A 25488-nucleotide genomic window follows, 5' to 3' on the forward strand; every position below is an offset into this window, starting at 1 on the left:
CTATAGATGGGACTCACATCCCCATCCTGGGACCAGCCCACCAGGCCAGCCAGTATATTAACAGAAAGGGCTACTTTTCAATGGTGCTGCAAGCACTGGTGGACCATAGGGGACGTTTTACCAACATCTACGTTGGGTGGCCGGGCAAGGTTCATGACGCGCGTGTTTTCAGGAACTCTTGTCTGTTTAGATGCCTGCAGGAAGGTAGTTTCTTCCCAGACCACAAAATAACTTTTGGGGATGTAGAGATGCCTACAGTGATCCTCGGGGACCCAGCCTACCCGCTAATGCCCTGGCTCATGAAGCCCTATACAGGCGCCCTAGACAGTGACAAAGAACTCTTCAACTATCGGCTGAGCAAGTGCAGAATGGTAGTGGAGTGTGCTTTCGGACGTCTCAAGGGGAGATGGAGGAGCTTACTGACTCGCTCAGATCTCAGCGAAACCAATATCCCCATTGTTATTGCAGCTTGCTGTGTGCTCCACAATCTCTGTGAGAGCAAGGGGGAGACCTTTATGGTGGGATGGGAGGTTGAGGCAAATCGCCTGGCTGCTGATTACGCTCAGCCAGACACCCGTGTGATTAGAAGAGCCCAGCGGGAAGCGCTGTGCATCCGGGAGGCTTTGAAAGCTAGGTTCCTCAGAGAGCAGGGTAACCTATGACTGTCCAGTTTCTTTACAGAGAAGCTGAACCTGCCCCTGTTTCAGTTACTGTTGACTTTTTTCTGCGGTTACATGCCCCGTTCACCAAGTTTCCCCCCTTCCAACACACGTTTAAAAATAAAGTTAATGGAACATTGTTAATTAACAAAGTTTTCTTTACTAATGAATTCGCGTTAAAGGGTTTAAACAGGGACGCAGACTGTGGTGGGTACGGTGTGCAGTGATGTACAGACCGCTTCTACACTCAAGGAAGGACAGGCTCCTGCTCCTACAGCGGTCTCTGGGGGGAGGATGGTTACAGGAGGGTGTGCAGGAAGGGGTGGGTTTGCAGGAAGGGGTGAGGGGTGTGTGGGAAGTGTGAGTAGATGTAGGGGGATGAGGGCTCTGGCTAGGGCTCAGGGCATCGGAGAGGCTCATGGCTAGGGTGGAAGGGCATGGTAAGGGCAGCCTGCCTTGCCATTTGTGGATGGCAGGCGCTAGGACCCTGGGGCAGCAGACACCTCCCAGACTGACCTGGGGCAGCAGACACCTCCCAGACTGATCCGGGTGCCTAGTGACTGCACTCTGTGTGTGACCTGCTGTTGATCCTGCCCCCATGTCTGTACCCTGGTAATGGTGGCTGTCCTATGCAATTAACAAACCCTTCCCCCCCCTCACACAAAGTCTTCTGCAAAGAAACATGACGGAAACGGTAATTAACAGCAAACTATTTTTAATACTCAACTACACAGTTGGGGGATGAAACTGGGATTTGGGATTGGGTGAGCCAGGAAGGGAAGCAATTCTCATACTTTAGGGAATGAGAGCTGTTTGGTACATGAGCGCTCTGCTGGGGTGGAATGACAGTTTTCATGGCCCCTAGTGCCCCTCCTTCTTGTTATTTTGGGTGAGGGGGGACAGGACTTTGTGGCGGGGGAGGGCGGTTGCAGATACAGTGCAGGGGGGCTCTCTCCTCCTGCCTGTGGTCCTGCAGAACATCCACAAGGCGCCGGAGCGTGTCCGTTTGCTCCCTCATTAGGCCAAGCAGCGTTTGAGTCACCTGCTGGTCTTCCTGCCGCCACCTGTCCTCCCGTTCGCTGTGTGAGCGCTGGTACTGAGAGAGGGTCTCCCTCCACTGGCTCTGCTGGGCTGCCTCGGCTCTGGAGCAGGCCATCAGTTCAGCGAACATCTCGTCCCGAGTCTTTTTCTTTCGCCGCCTAATCTGCGCCAGCCTCTGTGAGGGGGATGCCGGGGCAAGTCGGGAAACAGCCGCAGCTGTGTGATGGGAAAAAGGAAGTGATTTCCTTGCAAAGATACATGTTTGCGAACACTGAACACAGTCTAGTCTGTCTCTGTGAACAAGACCATACACGGCACCTATCCCATGCGCTCTCAGGACAAGTTCGAATTTTCGGCCTTCGCTTTCATTGCCTGGGGTCTTGCACTGGAGTTCAGACAAGCGAGGCAGGACAGCAGAATCCGTGTAGCAGCCAGGCATGGTAAGCCGTAAACTTTAGGCTGCTTAAAAGTTAATGTATAGCAGTGCCCTCCTGCTGCAGGCAATCCGGAAAGCATAAACTCTGACCCTGTTCCACCCCCTCGCAGCTGACCCCGGGAAAGATCCCTGTATGCTTCCCCTCTGCAGCCTCCACCACGTGGCTGTTAAACGACGCTTATTGTTATGCAAAGGAAAAGTGAAGCATTCCCAATAGTAACATTACACTAATTCCCCTAATTAGATGCAGCAGTCACCGAGCGAGATCACCCTGAGGCGGGTCACTAAGAGAGACAGAGAGCGCATGCTGCGTGAAACCCTGCACAAACCAGGGCCCTATGCTGCCATGCTCGTGGAGGCAATGCTCCCACAGTACCTGAGGATAGCCTGGCGCGGAAGAGTGTGCTTCCACGGAGCACCCAATAAGGCACCTCTCCCCAGGAACCTCCTGCGGAGGCTTTTCAAGTACCTCTACGAGAGCTTCGTGGAACTCTCCCAAGAAGATTTCTGTTCTATCCCCATATGCATTGACCTTCTTTTCATATAGTTTTTATTCCTGTTTTTTAAAAAATAAATGTTTTACATGTTTATAGCACTTACCGACTGATCCTTCCCCTGATTCAGAGTCCGGGTTAACGGCCGGGGAGGGTTGGTAGGGGATCTCCGTGAGGGTGATGAAGAGATCCTGGCTGTCGGGGAAATCAGGATTGTAAGCGCTGTCGCCTGCCTCGTCCTCCACAAACCCTTCCTCATCTTCCCCATCCGCAAACATCGCCAAGAAACTGCCCGTCGACACTATCCCATCCTCAGAGTCCACGGTCACTGGTGGGGCAGTGGTGGCAGACCCACCGAGAATGGCATGCAGTGCCTCGTAGAAGTGGCATGTCTGGGGCTGGGCTCCGGAGCGTCCGTTTGCCACTTTGATTTTTTGGTAGCCTTGTCTCAGGTCCTTGATTTTCACGCGGCACTGCGTTGCATCCCGGCTGTATCCTCTGAGTGCCATGGCTTTGGAGACCTTCTCGTAGGTCTTTGCATTCCGTTTTTTGGAGCGCAGGTCCGAAAGCACAGACTGATCGCCCCACACAGCGATCAGATCCAAGACTTCCCGGTCAGTCCATGCTGGGGCCCTCTTTCTACTCTGAGATTGCATGGACCCCTCTGCTGGAGAGCTCTGCATCATTGCCGGTGCTGCTGAGCTCGCCCCGATGTCCAACCAGGAATTGAGATTCAAACTGGCCAGACAGGAAAAGGAATTCAAATTTTCCCAGGGCTTTTCTTGTATGGCTGGTCAGAACATCTGAGCTCAGACTGCTGTCCAGAGCGTCAACAAAGTGGTGCACTGTGGGATAGCTCCCGGAGCTACTAAGGTCGATTTCCGGGGTGGAGTACCAAATTCGAACTAAAAAGCCCTCTAGGTCGAACTAATTAGCTTCCTGGTGTGGACGGTTGCACGGTTAAATCGAATTAACGCTGCTAAATTCGACAAAAACTCCTAGTGTAGACCAGGCCTTAGACTCAAGTGATCTCGCATGCCTGCTTAGGAAAATACTTGATGTATATAATAGACCATATATTTTTATGTACAAAAATCTTTTCCACATCAATGTCAGAAATCTTTTTCAATATAATCATTAGTCCTAGTTGTAGTTTTCTCTGTGGCTCCTGGAATGCAGCATGTCTCTTCTGTTTTGCATGTGGACATGGTGAATTTCTGACAGTGTGCTCTTTATGGTAATAAGTGCCTGGCATCAGAGGCAGCATCACAAATAACTCCCAGTACCAGGTAGGAGGAGTCTCTGCCATTGAAGTTGACAAAGTGATAGAATTAAACACGTAAGATGGACAATAAGAATATCCACAGTTAAGTAGGAGAGTGAACTAACTGGACTGCTGGTCTGCCATTGTCATAGTCCAGGGGTGGCCAAACTTACTGACCCTTCGAGCCAAATACAACAACCTTCAGAAATTCAAGAGCTGGAGCAGGAGGCACTGCTGGGGCTCGGGGCTTCAGCCCTGCTCCTCTTGAAGCCCTGAGACCCACCTCCCTGCTCCAAGGCAGAGTTCCCAAGAGCCTCCACCCCAAGTCTGGTAGTGAGGCTCCGTGAGCTGCACTTTAACTGTAAAAGAGCCACATGTGGCTCGCGAGCCACAGTTTGGCCACCCCGGCCATAGTCTCTTATAAGTCTGTTAGTTTGTTGCATAAACATAACAGGCTAACACTGATCTTGTTCTGTGCTAGCGAAATCGTGTGGCGTTCCAAAAGGACCAGAGCATGGCAGAGCTGTTGTTCTAACCAATGACCTGTACGGTGCAAGAGCAAACATCATTTGTGATGACAGGTGAGTGTTGGGCAACCGGTGCTGATTAATTCACAGAGCTTAGTTTGGTGAACAGTGGAAAATGAATAATAGAAATTCCGATCTAATTTAAAAACCTAACCTGAGCAGGTGCTACAGATCTGCTGGCCTGGCTTCAGGGCCCTATTGAAAAAGTACAACCTTCCAGCTGAATTTGGCCAGGTGTGGCTCATGATCCCTCCAGTCCTCCAGATGAAAGATTAAGTTGGGAGGAAGCAGGTGCAGCTGTGGTATCGTGGGGTGCACTTCAATTTGTTCAAGCTTCTGTTCGAAAAAAACTTCCAGAATATGTGATTGGGTTCTGGTTTCATTGGATTATGCAGGTACTTTCTGGACATCAGAGTAACTGAACAGAGAAGCAAATGGCATGAGCATGGATGTCTTCATTTTAATTAATATATCATTTTGTTTTTCACTGTTTCACCCATTTTGGTGGTATGTGCAGGCAACAAGGGTTATATTCCCTGTGCTGGAATCGGGATGATTGGGAGGGGCTGGTTATGGAATAAATTGCCTAGGGAAGTTGTAGAGATTTTAAGAGCAGGTTAGACAAATGCCTGTCAGGGATGGTCTAGGTAATACTTAGTCCTGCCTGAGTGCAGGGGACTGGATTAGAAAACCTCTCGAGGTTCCTTCCAATCCTATGATTCTATGTCTTCAAACCCCACAGGGATTGGGAGACAAAGAGACTGCCTTTTCCTGTAGCTGAGCCATCAGCCTACTTCTCAGGTGATGTAATAACAACTAGCTGTTATCAGATATCAAATCACTTTACAAAGGAGGGCAGTATTGTCTATCCCATTTTACAGATGGGGAAACTGAAGCACAGAGGGGAAGTGACTTCCCAAGGTCACCCACAGGCCAGAGGCAGAAATGAAAATAGAGTCCAAGTTTCCTGAGTCCCAGTCCAGTGGTTTTTCCTCTAGGCAATAGTGTGCCTGAGTTGCATCCACAAGAATGTCCAAGCTATTGTTGTGATACTTCACATTTTCCTATGCAGAAGTGTACAGGAGCTGCACACCTTGGAATTCTGTCCGCCACAAAAGCTTTGGGTTTAAATGGGCTGATGAGGTTTGGACATTGAGACATTCAGGTTTTGAAAGAGTGGCAGCAGTGGGACAGCGCTTCGGCAGAGGTCTTCTCTCTCTGTTGTGGCTGTGAGCACAAGTGGCCTTCGGGTGTAATGTTTTAAGTTAGAAGAAAAGCAGTAGCCACCTGGCCACAAATGATGTTTATGTCTATCCTTGTTGGTCCCTGTCGTTTCAGCAGACAGGTGAGAAAACCTGAAGAGACCAGCTTTAGTAGATGCACCTCTCGTCTGTTTCTCTAAACATCCTTGCCAAATAAATAAGGCCACAACCTTTAGCCTGTAGTGATAAAGGAAGTAGTGAAGGCTAAGTGACTGCATTGCTGGTATGCAGTACTTCCTGTGCAAGAATTACTGGTAGCTCGAGTTATAGCTAGCTAAGTGGGTGTTGGGTGTGGACTGTTGCCAACTCTTTGGTAGAAGAGAAGAATTAAAATAGGAAGAAGAATGATGGCACTAAGCAGGCTGATCTTAGAGAAAGAGATACCCCTTTTAGTACTTTGCTCCTCATTTATCTGGGACAGTAATCCAAGGTGTAGAATGCCAACAGCACAGCTCCTGAACACTGTTCTGGAGATTGGAGCTAGGGACGTCTGACGCAGCCTCCTATTCTGCAAATCCAAACCTCTTTGATATGCGAACATTTTGAGAAGATTAGCAGTCTGGAAAATTACTAATTTTCTTAGTGCTTTTCAAATTTTGGAACTTATCTACGGACGTCTTCCACCTTTTGAAGATGTAAGAAATAAGAAGCGTTAAAAAATGTGGAGAAGAGAGACTTAATTGTTTCCCTTTGCTAAAGTTTAACAAAGATATTGCGCAGAAATTCCCAAGCATCTAGCTAGTGTAGACTTGAAGGGGAAGGATTTCAGCTGCTAACATGGTCTCTGCAATCTTATACCCACCTATTTGCTTGTTCTACATTGGCTTTAACAACTCGGCATTCCTTGCTACTAGGGATCATGTTGGTACTTAAAGCAGGAATGACCCTACAGGCTCACCTACTGGCAGAAAGAACCCCTTTTCCAAAGTTCTGGACTGTTACAGGAGTAATTAGAGAGTTAGGTAAGAAACTTTTTCTCTTTTCTTTAGGTTCAGATTATGTGGACGGCCTTTCATCCAATGTTTGCTGAAGGGAGATCAAGTTGAATGGAGTCAACTTCCAACTTGTCAAGGTCAGGCTATTTTTATGGCTTTCAGAGGAACTCATGATTGGAGCTGTTACAGAGCAACTGTTACAGCCTTTTCATGTGTGTTTTATATTCGATCATACAGATAAGTGGAACTGGAAGGCCAGTGGGGGCTAGTGCCTCTGTAGTGGAAACAATGTGGGGGCTGATTTATGTCCCGTCCCCCCCACTTCCTCCCAGACAATACTTCCTCAGTGCTTGGGGAGAGTGTGAAATAGGGCAACCCAGGGTTTGCTCTTCCTGTGTCCCCGCACCTGGAGGCAGGGAACGGAACCGGGCTGGGCGAAGCCACATCACATCACTGTGAGGGGGGCCGGCATTTCCTGTCCAGAGCAGGAGACTGGGAGCTGGGCGAGCAGTTGCTCAGGGTAGGGAAGCAGGACCAGGGACACTGCCCTGACCATTTCCTTAGCCTGCCATGCCAAGGTGAGTGCCTGCCCTGCTGCCCAGGCTCTCTCTGGGAATGTCTACACAGGAATAAAAAACTGGCCTGGGTCAGCTGACTGGGGCTCGCAGGGCTCAGGCTCTGGAGTTGAAAAAATTGCTGTGTAGATGTTTGGGCTCTGGCTCAGCCTGAGCTCTGGGGTCCTGCAAAGGGGGAAGGTCCTAGAGCTCAGGCTGCAGCCTGAGCCCCCCAAGCCTGACTCAGCTGACGTGGGCCAACCAGGACCATGCTAGAAGCGTTTTACACTGTGTAGATGAACCCTCTGAGCCTTGGACTCCTTGGTGCAACCCCTCCTCCCCCGCAAGCCTAATTCCCCCAGCTTTTCAAGTCAAGCTTCTGTTGCTTTTGAGCCAGTGTGGAGAGCAGAGGACAGGTGTGATGTGCTCCCAGTAGCCTTCCATAGTCCCCTATTAAGAATGAAGGAGAAAATCGTATGTTGTTCTTTGGGTGAAAAATAAATATATAAAATCAGAAAGATTATAAGCAAATACAAGATTTCATCTATAAGGAGGCAGCATTGCATGTGCTAGTTCCTCAAATGGATCATATGGCGCTCTGAGTGTGTAGTTATAGTACATGGTGCTTTAAAACAGGTATGTGAACTAAAGTAATTGCTTAATTGCTTTTAGTATATATCATGAAGAGCTTAAATGTTTAGTGTATATCATAAAGAAGCTCACGTGGACTTCATAAGGACTATGCTGTATTTTACGTAGCATTCACATGGTCCATTGTTAAATAAGAATATTCAATGTGCCTAGACACTGAAGAAACTAATATCCTGCTATAAAATGTTGTTTATGTAAATCTACGTAGGTGCCATTCCTGGTGCAGAGCGGAACTTCTAGAGGAATGTTCCACCTCAGCTTTGTTTTATAGTGGGGAGAAGAGCAGATTCGTGGTTAGCCTAGTTCTCCGTTAGTTAGCTTGTGTAATTATCAACACTCATCAGTCACTTTTTTGTTGTTTGTCCCGTGCAGTTACTACCTCTGCTAATAATCTAACCGTAGCCTTGTGACAGCCACAATTCATGTTTTCTCTTGCTTTTTCTAAGGTTTTATCACTAAGAAAAAAATGCCATAACCTTTGCTTTAACCTGAAGTGGGTTTAAAATGTTTCTGTTTTATGCAGTTACACATAATACAAAAACTAGTATTTGTTCCTGACAATACTGAAAAGTACAAGCAATGAAAAGTTTAGTCTAAATGAACACTTTGAAGTCTAAAGAAAGATGTGTGTAAGACTGAAGTATGTAACTATTTTGATTTTAATTGTTTATCTTCCTTTTGCAGTATAAATGACCGATGCTGGCTGATGGCTATGGTTTACAAAGTAACAGACATTGGAAGAAAATCATGGAAAAGTTAGGAGATAAATGTCATACATTTGTACTGAAGTTTTTGTAGTGAAAATAGACCCTTCTCAGGCAACTGGGTTGTCTGCTGTTACCGGTGTGGTGCTCTGCTCTCTCCGATGTTAATATCACTCAGCTGCGTGCGTGTGTTCCCTCTGTGTGCTGCCCCAGCTCTTCGAAGATAGCTGACCCAGCAGACCCGATGTTATTACTTGCCTTAATGATTCCTTTGCTTCTTGAGGTACTGGGTACTGTTTAATAAATGGAGGTGTGGCTCCCTCTAATGTAACAGAGGTTTGCATTTTACCTGTATCTAAGGAATCTGCTGCCCAGACGGTTTGAATGTCAGTCCACCAGCTCTCCCAGCCTTTTGGTGCGGGAGGCGGTTGTTTAGGTTTTATTGCTTTCACCGTATGTGTAGCCAGTCCCATATGGATCAGATTTGTATCATTTGTGCCTTGCATTACAGTGAGAGTTTGTCTAATACACATATTGGGAAAGTCCAAGATTAATCCCAGCCGTTTAATAGTTTCTGCTCCTATTAGATTCTTTCTCCCTGCAATAGCACACTTCTCGTGAACAGTATGCATTCCAAACTGGAGGGGAAGGATTTTAACATCATACTTTTTGTTAGCTCCAGATATTCCCTGTATTTGCACCGATTCTCCAACTGGATATGCATTAAAGTCATCTTTTACTATAGGAATTCCAGCGCCCGTATCCAACAAAAAATCAATCAGCCCCTCCCCGACTCGAATGCTTAAATGGGGGCGCCCCCAGACATCTACTGTAATGGGTTGCTGAAACAGGCATTCCGAGTCATGGGTAGGGCTGTCCTATGCCACCAAATCAGTAGCGACTGGGTCGTTCAATCCTGATGTCAGGACTGTTGCCCTAGCTACCTTTGTCACTGTTTTATCTTTTTCCTGTTGAGACTCCTTACCAATCATACACGCCTGCAGCTGTGCCTGCAGCCTCTCAATCTCTCCTTTGAGGTTTAAGTTTTCCTGTTTTAACACTCCAGAAGGCACCCACGCACTCTCTCTATCGCCTCCTCTGCCTCTATTCAATCCACGACCTCTCCAACCCCGGCCACGACCACGGGGAGAGTATCCAGGACCCTCTGTTTTCCACTGTCCTAGCTGAGTATGCAGCTCACTGACAGGAGTTCCTTCCTGCTGCTTAACTGCCGTCTCTATCTTTGCGATCCATTCATCCCAAGGTACATCTCTACCTCCATTCTCACACCAAGCATTCATCCATTCTGACACACCAGGAGGCAGCGCCTCCAAAACAATTTGCTTTAGATCTTCAACATTAGCAGACCCTCCTGTCAATCTAATATAGGTTTGAGTTTTATTTGCCAGCTTTGCCGGAGCTTCCCCTGGCAACCTTGCAATTCCTTTCAGGGTTGCTAACTCACTAGATAGCTTAAAATGCTTTTGAACCACGCGTTTAAGCATCTGTGTAACATCATCATCAAAACCGAGCATATGACAGTTCAGGGGCCCCAACAGGGTTTGTACCAAAATTGGTTCCTGTAACATGTCAATTCCTACTGCTTTTAGTAACTGCGAGCCTTTATGGAGCCATACCATGAACTCATTAAAATTTTCAGAGGGGGGGTGTCCAACAGCTCCAGCTAATGCAGTCAGTTCATTAATTTTTAAAGCGTCAAATCTGGCTGTTAAGCCGCTCACACGTGGTTTAGGGGGGGTATTTCTTTCGTGATCTTCCCTTCTCTCTACATGGGCACGACGGGGCCATGGATCTTTTATATAGTCAGATAAGTTTTTTGTTGCAGTTTCCACTGCATTCCATAATTTTAATGTGGGGGGGTTAGGTGTATGTGGGGTTTTATCAATAGTATAGTGGTTTATAGGATTTGCACTAGTAGTTTCACTAGGATCTTCAGTCCCATTTTTACCCATCTCTCCTGTTTTTACTGGAATTGATGTAGGTTTTGGGGAGGGTTTGCCCAGAACCTGGCTTACATCATAAGGTGGCGGTTGCGGTGCGGTAGCCCCTGCCCACGGGTCCTGAGAGGATGTTCCAGCAGAGTCATTCCACATATCCCCGTTGCAACACCCATCCCAGCTGTCCCATGTTCCATCTTTTAATTTGGCAAGAGCCACCTGTTTCCACTTCTGTCCCCATTCTTCAGGCACTGTAACAGCACTTGAAGTATGCTGAACTCCAGGGGATGACACTTTTTGCTTTTGCAGGTTTTCTACAGCTGTTTCCAATTTTTTATTTTCCTGCTTTACTTGCTCGAGCATATCATGAGTTTGGACTGCCTGTTGCCCTGCTAAAAGAGCTTGGGCTTTCCAGTGCTCGACTGCCCGGGTTGCCTCTTCTACTTCTCCTGTTTTTTCTGTTACTTGTTTGGCCAGCATGCCTGCATGCTGTTTGAGCCACCTCACTGCCATAGACATGAGTTGCAAAATTCTTGCTTTTTTACTTTTATTACTGTTTCTCAGAGCCTCAGTTTCTACCATTGCTCTACATATGCCAGTCCATATTTCCCCACTCTTTTTTAAATTAATAAGGACCCCCTTTACTGGCAATCCAGCGGCTCCAGGAGTTATCAAACTCCGTGGGGATTAAAAGGGAGGGGATCAGGGGGTTCCCTAGCTCGAGGTTTTTTGCCATGTTAGATTGCGATTCTTACAGCGGACAGCTCGCTTACTCACCAGATTAGAGGTTGGGGTCACCAGTGTTGTCAGAGCGTTACCGGTGTGGTGCTCTGCTTTCTCCTTGTTGATATCACTCAGCTGCATGCGTGTGTTCCCTCTGTGTGCTGCCCCAACTCTTCGAAGATAGCTGACCCAGCAGACCCGATGAGAACCCCCAATAACCACAAAGTCTAGTAAGGTACGAAGGCACGTCGGCCAGGTTTATTGTCGAAAAAAGTACAGCCTCCGGCTCCCCGGCAAACGTAGTCCAAGGTGCTGCTGCGATACAGCTAGCCAGTACATATGTACTCCCTGACAATGGATTCAGCTCAGTCAGTGGCGGGATTTCCACTGCCCCCTAGGCTGGACCAAGACACCGCCCCAAGGATGCATTCTTATACACAGATACAAACAAGTTACACATCACACCTGACGTGTTGAGGTGCCACCTTTCTACGTAGCAGGTTACAACCTTTCTACGTATTAAGGCACCGCCTTCTACCTTGTACATGTTGGTTCGAACAAAACAACTCTATCCATCATTTTACCCTTTTGCCCCTGTCATTGGGATGGGTCGGCCTGTCCTTTCGTTATCAATGGAATGTTTCAGTATAATATGTTCTAATGCTGTGTTTATCCTTTGATATGCTAGGTGAATATGTATTTCTGCAGCATCAGCCCTTTTCCTTGCCAGCTTCTGTGAACCGGGCCAGCCTCTGGCTCACAGCTTAACTTTGCTTTATGTTAGCAAAGTCTTGTTCGTTACTTCAGTTCAGGCCTCTGGCCTCATACTGGGCCTTTATCAGGGCCTGCACTTACTACACAAGGCAGTTGGCAGCATCAAAATTACTTGCTCTTCTGAACATGCAGCTGGTTGCTTATTCTGCCTCTCCATAGTGCTAAATGTTTCCCATTAAAGAACATAGTCACCGTCAGAGCGTGGCATGGTTTGGATTGTGAGTTGTCGCTTTAACTGCAGACAGCAAGAGAGCCTCTTCAGATCCCTACTTACAAGCTTCCATCATGGAGTGCATATTACTCTTTAAACACAAATGTAAAGATGCCAGACACTAGGTGGAATGTTGTAGATTCTTCATAAAAACATCCATCCTGGGTCAGACCAATGGTCCATTTAACCAGGTGAATCAAAGGAAATGAACAGAACAGGGTAGTTATCGAGTGATCCATCATCCCCTGTCAGCCAGTCCCAGCTTCTGACAATCAGAGAGTAGAGACACTCAGAGCCTGGTATTGTATTCCTAACCATCTTGGCTATCCTCCATGAATTTATCTTGACTATCATGATTTTTTTCCTTGCAATCCACTAGCACTTTCTTATAAGAAGTAAGCAGTAAGATCAAAAGTGTCCTCCTGAGAAGTTCTCCAGTGGTTTAGTGCCTACATCCTTTTTATAAGTTAGTTGTCAAAAACTGTCTTTGTAGATCTTAAAATAAGCTTTGTTATTTTCAGGAAATGTCTCACGCTGCTGCTGAGAGGGGGTGTTTATAATCAAACCCTTTATCATCCGTCTTATAAGATTTAAATATTTAAAATGTTATTTACACCTTTTTTATGACTGCAAGCTGCATGGAGTTTTATTTAGCAATAAGAAGAGATCTTCTCCACAAATGAAGCAACTATAATTGAAGATATGTGTTATTTACAATATCTTATTTGGAATAGGACTTTTTTCTTAAATAAAAGGGATACCGAATAAAGACTTTAGCATCCTGATATTTTTTCCACACCTGTTAATAGAAACTGTCTCATTAACTATTTAAAAGTGATGTCGAGATCTAGCCCTGTGTCCTCATCTAATCGCTAGCTGGTTACAGAACAGAAAGAAGTTCTCTCCTTTCCTCTTGCAGATAAGTATCTTTACTAGTGTGGAGGGATTTTCGTAACATGTGTCAGACGTTGACTCAGTTCTGTTTAGCCAAACTCCCGCGGGATCGCTGTCAGAGGAAGGAGATCCCCACTGCTCAGAGCTGAGATCAGTGCTATGGCGTTAACTACAGCTGCAGTCCTTCCCCCACCCTCACTTCTAGTTAGGGTGTGAACTGGCCAGGCGAGATGCCACAGAGCTACTTCTGCAGAAGATTCTGGCATTCATAACACAGGCTTTGTCAGACAGAGGCAGCTCTCCCCCTAGAGCAGGGGAGACATCAGTGAAGTAATATACATGCTCCCCACCCTGGTTCCTTCCATATCCCCACCTATTCCCCTGGCCCTCACACAAAATCCCTGCTTCCGACAGGGCTCCCCACATAATGGGACAGACCAGGGGGCCATCCATGTATTTGTTTTAAACAACTACATTTTAGTCCTATGCACTAGACTTTGCACTTTGCTATGCAGTGGCAAAAACAAATGTTAAGAAGTTTGGAACTTTGAAATCAGTCCCAAAACTTCTTCTAGATAGGGAAAAGGAGCATTGCAGTCTGCCCCAGTGGTCAATAAACTAAGGCCATTATGGTCCAAGTATCTCCCTCTTATACAGTGGTTTTTGGAATATGTATTTTTGTGAAAGGCCATAGATAAAAATTTAAGGAGAGGAATAGGCGGAGATTGTAAAAAAAAATTTTGAGTCATTTCCCTTGAATAGTGTGCTGCTCCTTTGAGGCATTTAAGTAGTTATAAAATACCCCCACTTTTTATCACAGATGAAACCTTCATATACAGGTTTCACAGTAAAAACTGGCAAAAGGAAGGGGGTGAAGAAAGGTCATGTGCTTAAAGCACAGGACTAACAGTCAGAAGCTAGGAGGTTTTGTTTTCTGCTGTTTTTGTCTCTCCCACAGCTTCTTTGTACTGCCTCGCGTAAGTCACATGGGCCAGAATGCACAAAAGGAGTTAGGTGCCCAAGGCCTTATTCTACGTGCCTAAGTCCTGGTTTCAGCATCTGTGCTGCCCAAACCATTCTGCCTCACCCTCAGAAGGAGGAGAAGGTGGTGGTGCCAGTGCCTCCCTTATCACTTTGAGCTCAGTGTTCCACTCTGGGTACATACTTCAACAGTCAGAGAGACTGAGACACTCTGTATTTGGGTGGAGTAGACTGTCAGGTGGTCAGTGGGAGACACTAGCTCCAGTCATTTTCATTATTTTTTCCCTACAGTGCAGCAGCTTGAAGTGGATAGACCGAGGGAGTCCCACTCAGAATACCTCCTAGTCAGTGCTTACAGCACTCTGCTGAGAGAGGAAGGAGACCCGTGTTCAAATCCTGTCTCCCACTGTGCCTGATGGGGGAATTGAACCTGCGTCTCCCCACATCCCAGGGCTCACTAGGGGGCTAAATGTTGTTAAGTGGGTACAGCTAATGCCACCTGCAGCCATTTTATACAGAGTGAGGTAGGTACCTAACTCATTCTGTCAAGAAACTGAAGTTGCCTGACTCCAGAGGAGGAGTCCCCAGAGCTAGCTGCCCATCTCTGTGAGAGGGGTGGGGCTGAGGGGCCATTTCTCCTCAACATCGCCCATTGGCCAGCTTAGGCGGCTCCCTGCTTTGCGGGCTGGCTTTGGTGGATCACAGGCTAAGGCGCCTGTCGCCCTCTGTTCCTTTGATAGACCCTCAGGTGCCTAACTCAGGCTTTGTGGATCACAGCGATTTTCAAGGGGCCTAAACGTTTCCAGGTGCCCAGCATCGCAATGTCTAACTCCTTTTGTGCAGCCAGGTCCTCCCCTTCCTGGGTCTCCAGTGCCTCCTCTCTCAAACGGGGATTAACCCTTTCGCGCTCTCAGGCGCCTGGGAGGATAAATCCGTGTCTGCGGGTGGAACAGGCGTTACACCAGTGCCTGTATGGATGGTGTAAGCTGCAGTGAGGGGATAGCTGCAGGGTCAGCCCTGCAGGGGTGTAGTGCACCTCCCCCCCCACCCCCGATATCCCTGCAAACACAAAGGGAAACGGAGAATTATGCTCATGTTAGTGAATGAACCCGCAGGCCCCAGGCTCAGGCAGCACCCGCTGCCCGGACAGGCCCCGCCCCCGTTGGCTCACCTGGGGGCAGACGCCGGGGTCGGTTGCTGAGTCAGAGCCCGCGGCAGCGACAGGTCCCCGCTCGGCCCCTGGGGCGGGCCCCGCCCCTCTGCGAGCCTCGAGCCCCCGGGAGCGCTTCTGCCTGGGAGGCTGAGCCCTGCCCCGCTGGTGAGAGTGTTACTGCCCGGGGCCGGGGGCAGAGAAAAAACACCTGGAACAGCAGCGAAATAACCTTCAGCCTCAGCCTGTGCGGGTGGGTGAAGCTTCTGTCTCCTCGGACCCGTGACCTGCACTGAGCTCAGAGCGGGGCAGGGGGTGACTTGCTGTTGGTAGAGCTGGTGGTGTCAGGGAGCAGGAATTTAAATCCACCCCGGGGATCCTTAGGAGCTCAGCCCAGAAGTTACTGACTCCGCACATCTCTGGCTGCTGAGCTGTGCTTGGGGAGTTCTGGCTGCTTGTCTCACCTGTGCTCTGCAGCATCACATTGCAACACGCCAGCCAGCACACCCAGGCAGTCTCTCTAATTGCAGAGACTGAGTTGAATTTGACCCACAGCCTCTGACTTCTCATCACGGCTCCTTTCCTGGACTATCCTGGATGAAGGTAGGCAATGTGATCTTCTCTATGTGCCCGTCTACCACTAGAGGCCGCTCTTTAACAATCATTTCGTGCACTACCTACCCCACTCTTCTGGGTCCAATCCTGTCACCCTTACTCATATTGAGTAACACTTCACTCCACAAATAGCCTCATGTGCTAATTTTTCTACGCCTCTGAAGTGTAAGACATAAATGTTGTTAAACAGAGGGATACAATCTCTAACCCATTTCAGTTTGCTGTTCCTGTTACCTTTCCAGACTGATCATTCGCTGCTATCTGTGATATCAATGGACTATACTGAATGTGTTTGACATTATGTATGCTTGTGTGAACTGGGTTGAATATTGGCAGTATAAACATCACTAATTAACCAAACTCAAGTTCCAGAATGGCAGCAAGGTGGATTTAAAAAAAAAATCTGTCAACTGTTTACTCATTGTTGTATATGATGTAAATGAGAGTCTGTCCCAGCCCCAAAGAGCTTTCGTATCTGTCAGGTATTTATTCAGCATTCATCACAGTGGCATCTAACCATTGGGTCAAGGTTCAGAAGCAGCTTGGAGCAGAGCAGATGAGGAGGGAAGTGAACTAGGTGACCTGTTCGTTGCTATTGAAATATTATATGGCCAGGCCTGGAGAGGGAAGTTCTTTATTCTCAGCACAAGTACAGTAGAGGTAGCAGCACTGTAAGCTTCCCCACGCCGCCCCTGGCAACACGGCAGAATTTAGGATGTCTAGGGATTACCTTCAATGAGATGGGAGCTCCATGTCCAGAGCCCAATCAGCCCCTGGTTACTGCTGGGACTACCAGCTGGGGGTTTTGTTTGTATTTTGCAAATTGAAACTTCCCCTAGAACTACACAAGAGTTACTGGAATTAATGTTGTCATTTTAACATCTGCAGGCTAGTTTTATCATGAAGCTCCAGCTAGTCCCTGCTATATATTTCAAGTAAAAATAAGCCATTAGAAATACATAGATAAGCTATTTCCCATTTGTAATACAGTACACATCATGTTTCAATGCTGATAACAAATGAGTTCATACTTCCTGCTGTACCTGTTCTGAGAAACTGAGTGTGAAAACATTGCATCACTTTCTGCACCAGACACATGACACCTCGCAGAGAAGCTGAAGCTTTCAACTATCAATAACTGGGTCTGTTTGAGCTCATATAGGCGGGGACAGTTTTGTGTTTGTTTGTGTATGTCAGTGGTCTGTGGTTTGCAAAGCATCTGTTACCATGGAAGAATGTTTAATTTCAGGCAGTGTGGTTTGTTGTAGTCCAATCCAGAAAATGACAGGTTTGAATGCGGGGAGGGGCAAGTGGGGGACTCTCAGGAAAACTCCTTTCCAGGTACCTTGCTTGAGGGCTGGCTATTGTTTTAAGTGTTGTGAAACATGAAGGGGAGACAGAGATTCAAACACTCCCTAGGATTCATTTGTGCAAATTGTAACCTTGTACACTAACTATGCAAAACTAGTTATGTACATAGCTCATTGCATGGAGATGACTTAGAGCCACCCTTAGCACTGACGCAAACAAGACAAAGTTGTGATGGGAACAGTGCGGAAGGTACTCTGACTTCTTAATCCCCCTGACCTAGAAGCCCTAAGGAAGAGCACTGTGGTCAAAGGAACAAAACTGAGCTCTTCCTGGGAAGGGAGAGACTACAGGCAGCTATCAAAAAGTGGTTCAGGGCCACTGATAACTCTCACTAACTAAATGTTCTGGTTGCTAGTGGGAGGTTTGTAATTGGTGTCAGTCTGTGCCTACTGTAGAGGCCTCTGGGTTTTCCTTCTCACTGGGCGAGTAATAACATGGACATTTTGTTCTGATTTTTTTTTTTTGGAAGTGATTCATATGCTATAGGTGAGCCTGTGGCTTGTACCAGCATATGCTGAGCAATGCAAATTTGGAGTGAGGGCTCCCCATCCCCAACACCTTAAAAATCTGAGTGTCTCGCATCAAGCAGGAGTTTTGCCACTGATGTTAATGGGAGCAGGACTGAAATGACTAGTTACTAAGTACCGCAACTCCCATCACCATCTATGGAAAATGCAGCTGCTGATCAGCTCTCGGCATCTGTCCCTTCATGGGCATTTATTTGTCACTATCTAATTAATGGCTCTATTCTTCCTTGGCTTTTCTTTTCCAAAGGCCCAATCCTGAAGTCATAGGTCTTTTTGCTATTCACTTCAATAGGCACATGATCAGACTTGCCTCTCTAGTAAACAAAGCACTTAAGGTGCCAAACTGAGCTGTATTTTTAACAAGCTGAGTAGGCTGCTACGTGTTCTCCCATGGTTGTCAAGGGGAGTTGCATTTAGCCCCGTGGCCCATGCTGCAAATGGCCCGTCATTTGTGTCTTTGATTAAATTCCCTCAGAGTTAAACTAGATGGCTACATAGTTGTTTGCTTCCTTTTTTTCCACAGAAGAGAGAACTTGCTTTTACAGTGATGAATCTCTCGCTAGGGCTGAATGTGGTACAAAGAATGGTTGTTTAATGAGACTGATCACTTTTAATTGTGCCACCTTTGATCTATTAGGTTCTAACCAGGGTTGTGCCAAAGTGTTAAATTATCTGGACACTTAAAACAAATACACAAATGTGCTGCCAAACACCATGGTTTACCAACGCTTATTCTTTGTGTATTGTCTAAGGGGCACTGTTATGCATATCAGACTAATGAGAAGCTAAGTGGTTTCTGAGAAGGACAAGTGAGAAGCTAGACATGAAATAAGGCTAAATTCAGAGTAGAAATAAAATGTAACTTTAACTGGTCTTGGATGAGGTTCTGTAGCCCGTGTTAGAGGTGACACACAATGGTCCTTTTTTACTTTAAAACCTAAACTCTTTCCCGGAAAGACACAAAGTCAAAGAGATGGATAGAAACTGATTTACTCAAAGCCTTTATTGAAGCTTTCCCTTGAGTTAAAGCACTGTTCCTTTTATTGAAGTGTTTAAATAATTAGTTAATTTGAAACCTGTATCTCCTAGGAGATGGACATACAGATTCCCCAAAGAGAAGGATGACACAAGATAGACCCCTGGAGTGCCATGGGGAGAAGGATGGCTTTGTGATTCAGGCAGTGGACTAGGAGTCAGGAGATGAGTGTTTCTTTCCACTCTGCTGTCAGTTCTCCAACAGACTCACCATGTGGACTTGAGTAAGTCTGACTCTTTCTGTACCTCAGGTTCCTAGTTTCTAACCCAGATATAAGACCAACGTACCTTCCTTCCTGGGAGGTGCAGGGATAAGTCTATTAATGTTCATGTTGCATTCCAATGGGCATTGGCAATGAATCCAACTCCACTGTGGGTTATAAACTGCTTTCCTGGGAATAGTCAGTTTTACTGAGTAGTACTTGTTGCAGGGCCAGCAAGGGAAAGTGCACCTGAGACTCATGTATGACCATAGAAATCACCCTCCCTAGGTTGGGTTTGATCTGAACTGACACTGATCTGACCAAGGTCTATAGAGGCACATTTCTGCCATGCATTTAACTCACAACAACCAACCCAGATGTATAAACCATGTAGCCTGGTAGCTCAAATGCTTCCCTAGAACTCCTTGCCCTCATTTTGGTCAGCACAGCCACCTTCTCTCTCTCTCTCTCTCTGAAGCCTGGTGTATCCATTGCTGCTTCCACTCCAGAGGTGTCGACATGTCATTAGAATTCTCAATGTTCTATATAGTAATGGTGTGTATGTTTAATAAAATGTCTACAGCGTGTTAAGGTCCCTCCTGAAGAAAGGTGCTACATGTGACAAGAGTTTGTCTTTCTGCTATTAAAAAGAGTCTGTTTCACTCTCAATTATGTTTACTGGCTAGACGAGTTTCATGAAATCTTCATGCCACTTTCCTTTCAAACTAAATCCTGTAATAGGATTTAACTCTACATGCTATTAGTTGATTGATTCCTTGAAGCCTCTACAATAGCAGAGGAATTCTTCTGTTTGCCTAGAAATTGGTACACTGAAATTATAGCTAAAATTATATTGTGGATGCATTTATCCTCCATTTTGTTGTGAATTGTACCTGGGAGCCTTGCAGAAATACACACATAAAAATATAGAATGTTCAGATTTCCAAAACAATTATTTTTTGGATATCTTATGGTGCTGCAATTTTGTTCCCTCTATCATATATTTTTTTAATGGTCATTGCAGCTAATTCTCCCATGCTTAGTAGGTCAAATAATTGGCCAGTGCTTGATCACAATGTTTTTCTTTCAACAAGTATTTTGCTTCCTCAACTGATGTGTTTTGGCTTATGTTTTGCAATATAGTTAGTAATAGTGGTAACAGTCTGTAGTTGCTACACTGCACTCAGTGTCTGGTGAAAATCTGACCTACAGGTTGTGACGGGTTCAGTCATAGAGACCCCCTTAGGACTGTTACCTGATGTCCTGAAACTACCTTTGAGCCCGTCTTCCCTGCCAACTTGGGTCTCCAGAAACCGGTCTTGTTGAGCCAGACATGCAAGCCTGCTGCAACAGAGACCCAGGGTCTGAACCAGACCCCCAAAGCTGCAAACTTAACTGAAAACAGCTCAGCAAGTACTCCTGTCTCCAGCACTCAGCTCCCAATGGGATCCAAACCCCAAATAAATCCTTTTTACTCTGTATAAAGCTTATACAAGGTAAACTCATAAATTGTCTGCCCTCTATAACACCGATACAGAAAGATGAACAGCTGTTTGTTCCCCCAGGTATTAATCACTTACTCTGGGTTAATTAATAAACAAAAGTGATTTTATTAAGTATTAAAAGTAGGATTTAAGTGGTTTCAAGTAATAACAGATAGAACAAAGTAAGTTACCAAGCAAAATAAAAGGAAACACGCAAGTCTAAGCCTAATCCATTATACAACTGAATACAGGTGAATCTCACCCACAGAGACGTTCCAATAAGCTTCTTTCACAGACTTGACTCCTTCCTAGTCTGGGCCCAATCCTTTCCCCTGGTACAGACCTTGTTAGTTCCAGCAGGCATCTTAGGTGAAAATCAAGGGATTTCACATGACTGGGAGCCCCCTTTGTTTTGTTTCACCCCCTTTTTATAGCTTTGGCACAAGGCGGGAATCTTTTGTGTGTCTGACCCCTCCATCCCTTCTTCAAAATGGAAAAGCACCAGGTTTAAGATTGATTTCAGTACCAGGTAACATGATCACATGTCACTGTAAGACCTTAGTCTTCATTCTTTCAGGGCTGATCTGCATGTGCCCAGGAAGGTTTGTGTGTAAACAGAGCTATTCACAACCAACTGTCCAGTTAATGGGAGCCATCAAGATTCCAAGCCGCCATTAATGGCCCACACTTTGCATAGTTACAATAGGACTTCAGAGTAATACTTCATATTTCTAGCTTCAGATACAAAAATGATACATTCATACAAATAGGATGAACATACTCCTTAGATTAAAAGCTTTGTAATGATACCTTACAAAAGACATTTTGCATACAGCATAGTCCAGTTACATTATATTTTACAGCTAGATTTGGTTGAGATGTACAGCTAGTGATACCACAGCCAAGAAAGAGGCGTTTAAGTAGTGGTTCATTCCTATGGTGGGCCCTAGGTGTTTTGTTTTCTGGTCCCCTGCAAATGGATGAGCAAAAAGCAAAGTCAGAACAAAGAGCAAAATTAAAGCCTTGATTAATGGGTGGGCATAACCAAGATGTTGATTTGCACGTGCTGGAAATTGGCACCCAGTTCAACTGGCATCATGACCCATCCCTAAGTGTCCGTTGCACTACAGCTTGTTTCAAAGTTTGACTGGTATATCTATTTCCATTAGATGTGTGATGTTTTACCAGTTACACTGGTAAAAGCTCTTACATGGATGTAGTTAGAGTGGTATAAATTATTCCCTTGCCCATATGAGATTTGCTATACTGCTATAAGCACCTTTGTACTGATATAACTGAGTCCCGTAGTGTGGACTATCAATGCTGATATAGTTAAATTGGCACAACTTTCTAATATAGACAGTCCCTGAGAGTCTGATCCTGAACACCCTCAGCACCTATGGAATTTCCAAGTTCCCTAATAAAACTAGTTAGAGATATAAAGAAAAGGTATCAAAATGACTGATTAGTGAATATTTTACGCATAGAATACTCTTTCATGAACTTGGCTGTGTTATTTTAAGGCCCAGGACAGGAATGTGTGAGAGGGGAGGGAGCAGACTGTGTACATACCTTTGTGGAAAGTTAAAAGCTACTTTGGCACCTCAGCGTACATTTTCCCTTGGATGATGTAGAACAGTGGTTCTCAACCAGGGATGTGGGTACCCTTGGGGGTACGCAGAGGTCTTCCAAGGGGGCACATCAACTCATCTAGATAGTTGCCTAATTTTACAACAGGCTACATAAAAAGCACTAGCGAAGTCAGTACAAACTTAAATTTCATACAGACAATTACTTGTTTATATTGCTCTGTATATTATACACTGATGTATAAATATTTATATTTTAATTGATTTATTTTACAATTATATGGCAAAAAAGTCAGCAATTTTTCAGTAGTAGTGTGCTGTGACACTTTTGTATTTTTATGTCTGATTTTTGTAAGCCAGTAGTTAAGTGAGGTGAAACTTGGGGATATGTACGACAAAATCAGACTCCTGAAAGGGATACAGTAGTCTGGAAAGGCTGAGAGCCACTAATGTAGAAGGTGAGTGTTCAGCGGCGGAACAGAAATGCCTTGTCATGACCACTAACAGTTCAAACCTTCGCTGACAGGAAGTGCTGCGACTGAAAGATAAGAGTAAGACTCGGTGCTGCCGCTCACAAGAGGCACACAAGGCACTGACCAGGACGTCGGGGCTTTAAGCCCCTTTTCTACCTCTCCGATTCTGGGCTCCTCAGGCTCTGAGGGCCTGTGCAGCCTCCTGTGTACGTTTGAGCACTACGCACCCACACAGGTCCCACCTGTTCCTGGAATAGTCACAACCCCACATACTCAGTAGCTTTGCCACTGCCAATGGGTTTCCCTGCAGCCAAGAATTCCAAAGCATGAAGTGCTCTGGCCACTTCTCTTCATGCCTTTGGCAGTACCTACACCAGGGGTTGCATGAGAGGCAGCTTTCAGGCTGCATATGCCAGCATATGCTTTCCCTGCACTGGGGGAATTCTTCTGGGGACCACACCACTCCCTATGCAGTCCCTATATGCTGCAGGAGTGGCACAAAGCAGCCTGGAATCTGGCCTAATAGTCCAGCTTTACCCATTATATGCCAAGAGACAGATTCTGATTACGTTTACACTGGTGTAAAGCCGGTGATAACTCCAGTGAAATCTATGTAATAACCCCATTGTTACACTCCTGAAGACGAGATGACCATCTGAATCTAAGCAAGGAGGGTGAGGTCTATAATTAATAGCAGAATTCAGGGACTGCAAAGCTTTTGTTCATCAGCTCATTATGCTACTTAGCATCTGATCGTGCTCCGAGGCATGGTAGACTGGAAATCAGGTTTGTAGTTCAAAAAGGAGTTCTGTTTGGGTTGCACTTGCTTTCATTTTTGTCCCCTTAACATCTGCCTGGCCTGATCTGTTTTACTCAGCTTTTCTCTGGGAGAACATCTGGGCTGGGCAAAGGAGTTCCCAAGCAGGGTAAAACATAGACTCTTTTCCATTGGAACAGACCCAGTGTTGCTATCCAAAGGCGCAGTTGCCAGTTACATATTTGTCTTGGTGGAGCTTAGTAGATCTGTGTGTTTACTTGGCCATTTGGAAGGAAATAGAAAGGAAGGTGATAAAGAGGAATATAGGAAGGCTGCTTTAGAGCCAGGGGCGGCTCTACATATTCGGCCGCCCCAAGCAGTCATGCGCGGGAGACGCCCCGGAGCTCCGGGAGCAGCGGACTTCCTGCGGGCATGACTGCGGAGTGTCCGCTGATCGCGCGGCTCGGCTGGACCTCCCGCAGCTGCAGACAGTTGGCTGGTCCGGCGGCTCCAGTGGAGCTTCCACAGTCATGCCTGTGGGAGGTCCAGCCGAGCTGCGGGACCAGCGAACCGTCCGCAGTCATGCCTGCGGGAGGTCCATTGGAGCCGCGGGAGGAGCGCCCTCTCCGCAGTCATGCCTGCGGCAGGTCTGGTCGTCCCGGGGCTCCAGTGGACCTCCCGCAGGCATGACTGCAGCAGGTCCACCGGCCCAGCCTGCCGCCCCTGCTGGCAAATGCCGCCCCACGCGTGTGCTTGCCGCACTGGGGTTTGGAGCCGGCCCTGTTTAGAGCATAGAGATGCAAAGGGGAGTGCTTGTGTCCTAAGGGAACAGAGCCAAGGAGGAATCAAATGCTATAATCCTTCTCAGTATGAGGGAAGAACGCCACACTTCCCAATGGCATTTAGCATCTGGCCACCTTCTCATATTCTGTACTAGGGCTGATGAGCTTGACCCACTAGCCTGCAGGAGCTTTAGGGCACCTTAGTGTTTTGGGATCCCGCAGGATGAGAAGGTGCAGAGGAATATCCGTTGTTACAAAATGAGGTTGGGTATATTGATGCCTTCCTTGAAGCCATATAATTTCATCCCCAGGATATCAAACTTGGGAAAAATTAATAATCAAAACTGACAGTATTAAGTTCATTGCCTAAACTAATAATATCTGTGTGTGTGTGTGTGTGTAATACAATATGAATAAAAACTAAACATGAGTAAAAGAGTATACCAAGTAAAGGTGTAACCCTCAGCTACCAAATGTACACTGTATGCACATGTAGCAACCTGAAAAAAACCCATCCTCTCATCAATAACTCCAGGGTGGGAGGTGGCTACACTTGTATCAAAGATATCATAAAACCATATCATAAAACCATATGTCATATATCAAATATCTGCATACAGTGTACACATGTAGCATAATTATGGGTTGCAAAAGCCCCACATTTAATAAAAAATAAGCAGTTGCAATATAGTAGTATTAAAGTTGGTTTTAAATATAAAACAGGAAGAGCCACTTGCTCTAATTCTTATTGAAAAATGCCACTGCTTTCTAGGGAGGGCAGCTCAAATACGGGGTCTGTAACACTAAACCCTAATTAAAACTCTTATTTAACTAAGATGGCATTATGATACCTCCTTAACTGGGTCCAATCCAGATGAGGATGTATTTGGTCACTTGGCAGCTCCAATCAGTAGGTCACCTCAAAAATAATGTCTATTGCTATCACAGCAATGTACCGCCTTTGGTAGTATTCCTCCCAGCATGAAAGGTTTCACTGATGGCCTGGTGTTCTAACAAGGGAATCGGTCCATCAGAGTAATGTTTGAGGTGAATGCACCACGGTGTGGCCAGAAGGAAAGTACCAATGAAATCCATCGTCGTCTTCAACATTGGTAACCCGCCTGGTTAACCAAGTATATAGAGGGTAACATTTATAGAAAGTGGCGAGTATGGCAATGACCAAATATATAAAAAAAAAAAAATTATGGTCAATTGAAGTGTCTGGTCACATTAAATTTTGTTACACCCCACAGGCATTTTTACCCACATCTTAATTGGGCAGGTGCTTCCATCAGTCATCTACTGTATGTAAGGCACAGGCTTTAAACATACAGTAAGGCCTTGATTTATGTGATAGGGTTAATTGGCAATCACCCTATCAAGGGGAGGGGGGGATGGGACTGTAGCCCTGTGGGCCATCTTACCTGTATTATA

General features: G+C 46.0%; 2 protein-coding genes and 1 long non-coding RNA gene across 17 annotated transcripts in view; all 3 read left to right on the forward strand.

Moving 5' to 3' along the window:
* LOC120393914 (complement receptor type 2-like) overlaps nt 1–25488 on the forward strand; it is a 341488-nt gene that overhangs the window by 121240 nt on the left and 194760 nt on the right. The gene's annotated exons all lie outside the window — the stretch shown is intronic.
* The window catches only part of LOC120393911 (complement receptor type 1-like), a 404201-nt gene that overhangs the window by 60670 nt on the left and 318043 nt on the right, over nt 1–25488 (forward strand). For all 15 annotated transcript variants that reach the window (XR_005592155.1, XR_005592156.1, XR_005592157.1 and 12 more), the window contains exons 10-11: nt 4376–4475; nt 6673–6755. Coding sequence is in view for 12 of the 15 variants with exons in the window: in XM_039518354.1 (XP_039374288.1) it covers nt 4376–4475; nt 6673–6755 (183 nt within the window). In the remaining 3 variants the exon portion in view is untranslated. The remainder of the gene's footprint in view (nt 1–4375; nt 4476–6672; nt 6756–25488) is intronic.
* LOC120393916 lies at nt 15322–19589 on the forward strand. Its single transcript, XR_005592159.1, has 3 exons — nt 15322–15821; nt 18821–18990; nt 19448–19589. It is a non-coding gene; the product is annotated as an uncharacterized LOC120393916 (long non-coding RNA).

Source organism: Mauremys reevesii, unplaced genomic scaffold, assembly GCF_016161935.1.
Source record: "Mauremys reevesii isolate NIE-2019 unplaced genomic scaffold, ASM1616193v1 Contig36, whole genome shotgun sequence".
NCBI lineage: Eukaryota > Metazoa > Chordata > Testudines > Geoemydidae > Mauremys > Mauremys reevesii.